Genomic DNA, 10,228 nt, shown 5'->3' with positions numbered 1-10,228 from the left:
ATAATTCAGTTATATTTAATTTATACATATAAAAACATATCATTTTATTTATTTTCGGATATTTATATTTTTGAGTTATATTTTAAAAATTATGTTAGATATAATGTTGGTTAAACTTAATTATTACTCACTAAATTGTAATATGATATGCAAAATATATATTTTTGTTGAAAAATCTTAAAATATTGACAAATAATAATTACATATTGTAGATATATTTTTTAATATTGTTTAAAATTGACAAATAATATATTTATTTAATTTTTTTTAAAAAGGAATTACTTTTTAATAAAAAAATCATTAAAGTTATTTCATTTCTACCAGACGACAACAAATTTATTTGGTTTTAATTTGAATTTAAATATTATTTTTATTTTTTATTTAAATAATATTATTATGATGTTTTTAAAAAATAATATATTTTTATTAAAAAATTATACAAATTAAATAATAATAAGTATGAATTAAAATTAAAATCTAATCAAAATTTAATTTTCAAAATTTATGATTTTTTTAATCAATTTTATAATCCCTCCGTCTGTTAGAAGAGTGACGTTTGCTTTTTGCATGTAGATTTTTAAATATTAATATTATATTATATTGTAGTAAAAAAGACAAAAATATCCCTATTAGTATAGTGTAATATAAAAGTAATGACATTTGTATAATATATTGTAAATTGAAAGAATATTAATATTTATTATATTAAGTAGGTAGTACAATTACTAAATTATGACAAACGAAAATAAAAAATTGTAACCTTTTAATGGGACGGATGAATTATTATATATTTACATATATTAAATTAAAAAAATGGAAGGGGGTAGGGTGGGGTGAGGGTACATACGCCCACCCCTAATCATATATATTTTGAAATGTTCCAAAAATATATACAAAATTTTCCTATTTAACTTATGACATGCAAACTATAAAATTATAACAAAAGGAAGGAACAGCAAAATAATAAAATAATTGAAATTATACCATTATAAAACGGTATGGAAGATACAAACTAAACAATTATTTAGAAATAAAAAATATTATAATTTTGTTCTGCATAACTATATTGACAAAATGTATTATTATTATTATTATTTTTTTATGTAGAAATATGCAGTAGCTACATGTTATGCATAAAATTTAAAATTAGCTTAAAAAGTCAAAGGGAAAAAGAAAATTGGGCCTAACAATTGAGATGATCGAGCTGGTTGAGGGGCATTGCGGGAAACTCAGGTAAAGTAGATGCATTTCTAAGGAAATAACGGGTCGAAAGATCCGCAGGTCGGAAAATCCGCAGGTCGGAAGGTCTATCAGTCGGGAGGTTTGCGACTGGACCAACAAGTCGGATGGTCTGTAAGTCGGGAGGTTTGCGGCTGGACCAAACAAGTCGGGTGGTCTGCAAGTCGGGAGGTTTGCAATCGGACCAACAAGGCGGAAGATTTGCGGTCGGACCAACAGGAAGAAAGAGTTGCGTTCGGGCCAAAAGGGCGGAAGGTCTGCGGTCGGTCCAGAAAGTTGGATACTGTTGAGAGTGAGCGAGAATGATACTCCGGTCGGTTGAGGGCACGTGTCAGCAGGAAAAGGGTTAGCAGACGGTTGAAAGAGAGACATTGTAACCGTTCGGGCGACGGTTTCCAGTACCGTTTCTGAAGAATATTTAAGGATTAAAATTTGCAACTGGCGATTTATCTTCAATCAACTTCAACAAAAGCAAAATCAGATTTTGGGATCACCACTTTAAATTTCTAGCATTTTAATTTCCATTTAATTTTTTTATGTACCGTACCGTGTTTAGATTAATTAATCAAATTTAAGGATATTTTCATATCTTTGAATTTTACTTTTTGTTTGTTGAAAAAATACATCAACACTACCCGAACCTAATAACCTATAAATCAGACCCGACGAAAAAATCATACCAGACGAACCATGTGTGACAGGTGACCCGTGGCACGGTCATAAGTTCAACCCCTACAATACGAGACATCTCTTACGGGACCAAAATATATTATTTTTGATTGATTGCAATGAATATATTTATACATACACATCTATAAACAAATTTTAATACTACACATGCTCTTATTTAATGTAATATAGTTGTATTAAATAAAAATATATTGTGTTTGACATAAAAAATTATATATAGTGTTTGATGCAAATCCGTAGCCATTCCAACAATGATATTATTAATTAACATTCAAATATTATATAATATCTTTTTATCGTCCATGGAAACAGCCCCTTTTAAGTCTAAATACATCCCATCAAACTTGTTTCAATTATAATTAATTAACTGATGAATTAATTAATTAATAATTCTCCCCCTCCCCCTCCCCCTTTTACCTATTCTTCTACTCGTCGACCCCTCCAGTATTACACACGCTTTTAAGTCACGTGGCACGCCAGCAAATATTCCACGTGGCAAATAGGACGTGTCACTCTCATCCCAAAGATTATTTAGATTTATTATTATTATTATTATTAAAGTAAATTATATAACATCTCTTTGGTTTAGTAAAATTCTATGTGTTAATATAAAATTTGTACGAAATATTATTATTTTAAAACTGATATTTAGTTATAAATAAAGATTTAAATTATACAAATTTTATACAAATAAAAATATAAAATACCTCAAATAATTTTTTAATAAAATAAATAAATTAATAATTGATTAATCATTTATTTTTATAATTTTTATAAAATCAAACAAGAATTTGTCTCCAAAAACTATAAAATAAAAGATTAATCAATTATTTATTTATTTTATTAAAAAAATTTTAAGATATTTTATGTTTTTTATTTGTATAAAACTTACGTAATTTAAATCTTTATTTATAATCAAATATTCCCTCCGTCCCAATATAATAATCTTATTTATCATTTTTGTCCCCCAAAATAGTCTTATTTTTATAAATAATCATATTATTATAAAACTATCATTACTTTTTTATTATTATTACACAATTACCGCTATTTTTTGCACTAATACATTCACAAAGGACAAAAAAATTTTTTACCCATAATTTTTATCTATTATTATATAATATCAATATTCTTAAATTTTGTGAAAAAAAAAAACAATTAGATTATAATTTTGACACGAAAGAAGCATTAATTTTGAATAAAATGATATAAAATATTAGATTATAATTTTGACACGAAAGAAGCATTAATTTTGAATAAAATGATATAAAACTTTATATTTTATATTTTATGTATTTTTACTTAGTATTATATAATATACCTTAGAGCACCAATTCTCATTTACAATTTGTATTGGTCATTGTCGGCCATATGGTAACTGCATCAATGAATTAATTACTATGTTGTATACATACATGGGAAATTTACTATTTTCATTTCCAATCCCTTTTAATAAAAAAATAAATAAAATAAAAAAGTAATTAATTCGACCCCACCAGCCACCACATAGATGATGATGGAAGCTGACGTGGAGGAGGGTCACATGGAATGGATTGGATCGGATTGGATGAATATTTTCATATTCAATTTTCTTTTTTATTAAAAAAAAATAAAAAATGAAAAAAAATAAAAAGAAAAGGGAAGAAGAAGGCAGGCGAGGGATATGGTGATGATCATACATATATATATTCACAGATATGCAACTGCATAATTTTGCCCCTAAAGTTTCTCTTCTGCAGTCTAAAGCACCGCACGCTTCTCCTGTGACTCTTAACCAAATCTGCTTTAATTTCCCAATCCCATTGGATTCGCATATTCGCTCTCTCCTCTTCTTCGTCTTCTTCTCTCTTGCGTCTCTCCTTTCGTTTGTTTTTACATGTGATTGATGTGTTGTGTTGTAAACCTATTTCTGCTGCCCCGAATTCACTCTTGAAGCAGGATCGTTCGACATGGCGATTGAGGATAACGAGAGTTGTGGAAGTAGGGTGGTCGAATCTTCCGCGCCAAGGAACCGCCACGAGACGAAGCTCCAGGTTTACAATGAGGTTTTGCGCCGCCTTAAGGAGGCTGACCACCCCGAAGCACTCGAGCCCGATTTTGACCATCAGCTTTGGGCGCATTTCAACCGCCTCCCCGCCAGGTGACTTTTTACTGCCTTAAACATCATCATCGCGTGCGATTTTGTACCCTCCTCTTTCTGTCTTCAATTTGCACTGTCTTTTCCGGATCGATTTCTGGTTTTGTTGTGGATTTTTTGGTTTTGAACTTTTTTTGCCTTTTTTATACACGGAGCATCACGCCTGGTGATTTCTATGCATAGTTCTTAAGTTTTACAAACTCTGATAGCATTGTTGCTGATACTTGTGTATTCTCCGGAAAGGTAAATGGTAGAATTATCATTTCACGATGTGTTGCATGTCAGGCTATGAAACCTATATAGTGGAGCTTATGTTCGCGCATCTTTTTGTTTGATTTGCTATTATCAAATGGTGGTATTTCTGCATTGAAGGTATGCGATGGATGTAAATACGGAGAGGGCGGAAGATGTTCTCATGCACAAGCAGTTACTGCATTTAGCTAGTGATCCTACCAATAGGCCTGTTTTTGAAGTCCGACTTGTGCAGGTGATTGTTATTTATGGTCCTAGTTGTTCATGAAAACATTGCTGGTACTTTGCCTATTTAAACACATTTTGGAACGGTGTTTGTGCCTCCTATGATTTATTTGACTTGATAAAGTGATGGTTGGGGTCTTGTATTGATAGGCAGCAGCTACTAGACAAGATTTAGGATGATTAAGAAACGAAGTAGAATTAAATGCTTACAGAAGAGAGTAAACAAAGGTTTTTCTAAGCAACTCAGGTGCATACATCTTAGTTTTGACCTAAATCTCATTTGGCTCTTCTAAGTAAAGAATACTCCAAAGTTGTTTAACTTTATTCTGCATGATCCCAAATTTATGTCCCAAAGCACCACATGCTCATAGTCTTTTCTGGCTCCAAGATGTGTTTACTAGAAGTTGAACCAAGAAGCATCATACTTCTCTTTCTTAGTTAATTCCATCTTTTACAGGTTGTGCCTGCCATTGATGAGAGTTCAGGAGATTCCATTCATTCACCTGTACCAAGAAGAGGAAGGTATTAGTGGTTTTTTTTTTTTTGGAATGTCTTATTAGCATTCATAAAGAGTTATAAATTTCATTTTGATATTTACTGAATTTTTCAGTATCCATCCCCCACCGGCCTTTGGTTCTTCACCTAATCTTGAAGCTCTTGCGCTTGAAGCAAGCAAACCTGAATTACAAGATGGGGATGATAATGATGCCAACTTCCTAAGGTATATTCCATGGAGAGTTGAGACATATGTGGTCCTATATTGTGTGCTGGTCATCTATTGAAATTTCAACAGTGATCAGCATTATGCTGGTCATCTATTGATTCAACAGTGATCAGCATTTTTTGTTGAAGCATAATCTGTGGACATCCGATATCTGCAATATTTTGCCACTCCAAATTTGACACTGTAATTACTTAATTCTTATTTTCAGTTTCTTTTTATCTTCGTTTGATATTTGCATTGCTCTCTTAATCAGAAATAGATGTACCAGACTACTTGTAATGATCTGAGAAATTTTTTGCACTCTTGTAGCATGTTTCTGGTCTTTACACTCCACTGATATTCACTGCAGGCCGATGCATGAAATCACCTACTCATCAGATGACAGGCCAAAACTCCTCAGTCAGGTAATATGCTTGTGGAGCACTTAAGGATGGTTGCTGAATGGGCATTTACTTGCTTGAAATGTCCTTTGAAGTTTGCCTTCTCAATTATGATTTTTTATATTTATTACTATTATGTTATATATATATATATATATTCCTTTTAGTTTATATATTTAGTTATGCAATCAAAGATGGATGTGTTTGAGCCCATTCAAGCCAGTTAGTGTGGTTCACTCATGATTTTCCTGGATAAATCATCAAGCATTGGTTGAAGTGCTATGGTTGTAGAAAAATGTGGATGTGTAGGCACCTATAATCTTTTATAATTTTTCTGCTTGTCCAATCAGTACTGCAAGTAATTGTTAATGAGCAATTCTGCTGCCAGTAAAGCAACACCTCTTTATCAATTTGGGCAAGTTAGTCCTTGGGGAGGAGAAAGAGGGAGCTGTAGCTGTATAGCATTATTAATTCCTGCTATGAAAAAAGTTTTTAGGCTGCTAAGCCTACCACAGATGTTTGTTTTTGAATCAAGGGCATCTTTTATAAGTAATCTGGCCTTTGCTGTAAAGTTATATTTCTGTTGGAAACCTTCTCTATGATATTCAGTTGGGGAATAATGAAGGAATGATTTAGCTCAAATGCTCAATACATTTCTATCTACTGGGAGAATATACTTGCATTTTCTGGGAATATTTCTGTATTACTTGATGGATCTTATTAGCTTGTTTTGTTAGATGCATGCCATATGGTTTGTAACTTATATTACTTAGAAAAGGGTGGATGCCCTTGCTTAAAAAAGAACATTACTGATAGGCTTAGCAGCCTAGAAGCTTTATCACAAAAAGAATTGGTTAAGCTATTGTGTTTACTTTAGCGTGTAATGAATGAAGAAAACGTTATCTGAGTGAACTCTTCAATCATGGTCCTTGCAGTTGACTTCTTTATTAGCTGAACTGGGGCTGAATATTCAGGAAGCGCATGTCTTTTCCACTGTGGATGGCTACTCTCTTGATGTTTTTGTGGTTGATGGCTGGCCATTTGAGGTATCTCCTTCCTTACATCTGTATTAATTGAAATATTTCTTGCCTATTGTAATCTGGTTTTGATATATATGCTACTTGTTATGAATTGGTTTTTAATATTGCTTTCCAATCTTCTGTATTATTTGCTGTACTTTCCAGCTGGCTTTTCTTGTGCAACATGTTAGATGTTCTTTTGGTTTAAACTAGTTTTCTTATGTGAAAAAATATGACCATTTTGACATCATTTGTTTGGATAAAGTGGTGAATCTTTTTTATCCAAAAGATTGATTGCCCGTGCATCTCCCTAGCTGCTCTGATGGGATAGGGAGGAGCTGTTTTTGACCTCACAGTGATTTTAACCTTGCAGGAGGTTGAGAAACTTCGGGTTGCTTTGGAGAAAAAAGTTTCGAAGATTGAGGTACTCTATCGCTCAACTTGATTTTTGAGGCTACCTTGGGAGGGCCTGCACATGTTAATGTTATCATAAATCTAGTGTGACCATAGGGTGATGATTTTACTCCTGTATATCTATTTTCTAGGTTTTGTTGAACCATAAGTGCCTCGTGCTACTACATAGAGCACATGCTTATAAAAAAATACAATTATAAAGTTAAAACTTTCTTGTGAACTGGTCATTTAGCACTTAACTTTCTTGAAAATTAGGGTAGTCTTGCTTGTGGTTTTGGATATCAAGTACGGTTTATGTGCAGTTCCTTTCTCAAATCAATGATTATGACAGGTATTCTGTAATGCAGAGATGTTCTTGGCCAGATACACATTTGGGGCTCCCTCAACATAAACGTGAGCAAATAGAGATTAAACGTGAACCTGGTATTGTAGCAAGTAGTCTGACAATACCCAATGATGGCACTGATGTGTGGGAAATTGATCCTGAGTTCTTGAAATTTGAATCCAAAATAGCATCAGGATCTTGTGGTGATTTGTAAGTTCAATTAGTATGAATTTCGAAACTGCTTCTTTCAGTTCAACTTCTCTGTTAGATATTCAATCAACTTTTCCTTTTAGATACAAAGGTACCTACCGAAGTCAAGAAGTAGCAATCAAAATTCTAAAGGCGGACTCCTTGAATAATGAAATGCAAAGAGAGTTTGCCCAAGAAGTATATATAATGAGGTTTGTTGCAGTACAATTTTAGTCTCAATTGATCATCATCTACAGAGGTATCTCTGCACTAATGTGTTTCCACAGTTGTTAGATTGTCATAAACTCATAATTAATCAGCCTTTTGGAAGTTACAATTCTGCAATCTACAAGCCATACATAGGAGATGAGCTCAATAGGTTTATAATTCTGTTGATGAATCATTTTTGTTGTGGAACTATATGTTTAATTAGAATATTATACTTGCAGAAAAGTTCGACACAAAAATGTTGTCCAGTTCATAGGAGCATGCACTAAACATCCCAATTTGTGCATTGTAACAGGTAGGTGGGGGAAACATAGAACCCACGGCTTTGGATATAGTAGTGAGGCCTATATGCTTTCTATATAGAATATGTGACTTCTTTTTTTATTTTTATTGCAGAATACATGTCCGCAGGGAGCATTTATGACTATTTACACAAGCGAAAGGGTACTTTTAAACTTTCAGCCTTACTCAAAGTGGCCAGTGACGTCTCGAAGGGTATGAACTATTTGCATCAGAACAATATAATTCACAGGGATTTGAAGGCTGCAAATCTTTTAATGGATGAAAATGAAGTAAGCATCAATCTCTACTGACATAACATTTTATGTTGCTGTGTATTTTACTCTGGCTTTACTTCTGGGGATTCTGAAATTTGAAAAATCATGCATGTAAAGATTTTAACATGATGTTGTGTTATGAATATTGGAGAATAAAGTTATTATTTATTATTATTATTATTGTTATTTTTATTATTATTATTAATTTAATTTTATTCCTACAAAATATTCTTTAGAGAAAAATTAAGCTCTACTTTGTTATGTGGATTTATATCTCATACCAGTTTCCCATGTATCTTTTTTCCTTCTGTCGTACACTGGGGCTTGTCGAAGTTTAGAAGATCTTAAACCTCTTTATTTCAGGTGGTTAAGGTGGCTGATTTTGGTGTGGCTAGAGTGAAAGCACAAACAGGTGTAATGACAGCTGAAACTGGGACATATAGGTGGATGGCACCTGAGGTATGCGCTCAGGAATTTCAGGACAATCTGCTTAATTTTCTTATACAGTCTTTGACTTAAATGCTGCTTAATATGTGTGCCATACTTTTATAATTTTAACACACTGGAAAGTGCTTTGATAATTTTAACTCATTGCATGAATTTCAAATTAGTTTTCTCCATGGTTGGTTTAAGTGAGAGTCTGCTCTAATGGGGTGTAGTTAACCTTGATTGGTGTGGTGCTATTATCTATGGAGATTCTGCTGATACATGGTTGTGCTTGAATTTATTAAAATTTATCTTAGGTCTATCGAGCATCCATCCAGATATGCTTTCAATGGTTATTAATTTCAGAATCAGAAGCAGCATTTGATGGATGGCCCTGTATTCCATTAGTGATGTTATAATGCAAAATGGCTATTTACATAGCCCTTTGGATCCCTGCTTATTCTGAAGTCTTGGCTTTCTTCTGTATAATGTTGGGAATTAAAGTTCACATACATTCCTTACAAAAACTTGTTTCTTGTTTTCTTGAAGGTGATTGAACATAAAGCCTATGATCATAAGGCGGATGTCTTCAGTTTTGGGGTGGTTTTATGGGAATTGTTGACAGGAAAGGTATACTAGTTCTCTGAACTGTTCAGCTTCACTTGCTCGATTATTGTTTTATACATTTCCCTCTCTGTCCCGACAGATCCCATACGAGTACTTGACTCCCTTACAAGCTGCAGTCGGAGTTGTTCAGAAGGTAAACCATCCAATCTATTGTCCAGTTTGTTACTGCATTTACAACGACCAGATTTCTGCATGCTGATGTTGGGATGATGAACAAACAACGCACTCTCTTGATGAACTTTGTATCATGTGTGACACTAGTATTTATCTTCTATGTGTAGGGTCTCCGGCCCACTATTCCTAAACACACCCATCCAAAGCTTGTTGAGCTGTTGGAGAGCTGCTGGCAGCAGGATCCTGCTTTGAGACCTGACTTCGCTGAAATAATGGAAATATTAAGACAAATCTCAAAGGAGGTATGCTGTTGGAGACTATTTCGTACGTATATATATACCCCGTGACGGTTTCATGCTTACCTACCTACCCAATGGTGTTTGTTCAACAACAGGTTGCAGCAGACGACGCTCTAGACAAGCGGAAAGAGAAATCCACCGGGCTTTTATCGGCCCTGAAACGGGGACTTCACTGAAATTTATATGCCTTCTATGCTGATGGCCTAAAGCTCCCATAAAAACTACTTTGATTCTTAGATTTTTCTCTCTATGGCGCCAGCTTGTGTCATTTTCATTAATCCCGTACAGTACAGATATGTGTTTTCCATCCTTAGAGCTTGGTTTACTAATGAATCAATCTTTGATTTTTATTTTTCTTAACCCATGTCTTTTATGATATATTG

General features: G+C 33.3%; 1 protein-coding gene across 1 annotated transcript; it reads left to right on the top strand.

The window, feature by feature from the left end:
- The first annotated feature begins 3,615 nt into the window (after positions 1 to 3,615).
- LOC127252204 (serine/threonine-protein kinase STY46-like) lies at positions 3,616 to 10,205 on the top strand. The gene is made up of 16 exons (XM_051276285.1): positions 3,616 to 4,069; positions 4,439 to 4,553; positions 5,001 to 5,065; positions 5,154 to 5,264; positions 5,617 to 5,671; positions 6,583 to 6,693; positions 7,040 to 7,090; positions 7,428 to 7,615; positions 7,699 to 7,806; positions 8,044 to 8,117; positions 8,219 to 8,394; positions 8,743 to 8,838; positions 9,355 to 9,435; positions 9,512 to 9,565; positions 9,714 to 9,848; positions 9,941 to 10,205. Exons 1-16 carry the CDS (start codon positions 3,879 to 3,881, stop codon positions 10,019 to 10,021), a joined length of 1,692 nt encoding a protein of 563 aa, XP_051132242.1. The 5' UTR covers positions 3,616 to 3,878; the 3' UTR covers positions 10,022 to 10,205.
- The last annotated feature ends 23 nt before the right edge of the window (positions 10,206 to 10,228 follow it).

Source organism: Andrographis paniculata, unplaced genomic scaffold, assembly GCF_009805555.1.
Source record: "Andrographis paniculata isolate CXL003 unplaced genomic scaffold, ASM980555v1 Contig12END, whole genome shotgun sequence".
Lineage (NCBI taxonomy): Eukaryota > Viridiplantae > Streptophyta > Magnoliopsida > Lamiales > Acanthaceae > Andrographis > Andrographis paniculata.
Note: the sequence above shows the minus strand (reverse complement) of the source record. Positions and strands in the feature narration are given on the sequence as shown.

Excerpts from the sequence above, each read along its gene's own strand:
- LOC127252204 (XM_051276285.1), top strand. The coding sequence starts at position 3,879 with ATGGCGATTGAGGATAACGAGAGTTGTGGAAGTAGGGTGGTCGAATCT. Across the intron at positions 8,395-8,742 it reads TTTTAATGGATGAAAATGAA|GTGGTTAAGGTGGCTGATTT; the intron begins GTAAGCATCAAT and ends TCTTTATTTCAG. Across the intron at positions 8,839-9,354 it reads ATAGGTGGATGGCACCTGAG|GTGATTGAACATAAAGCCTA; the intron begins GTATGCGCTCAG and ends GTTTTCTTGAAG.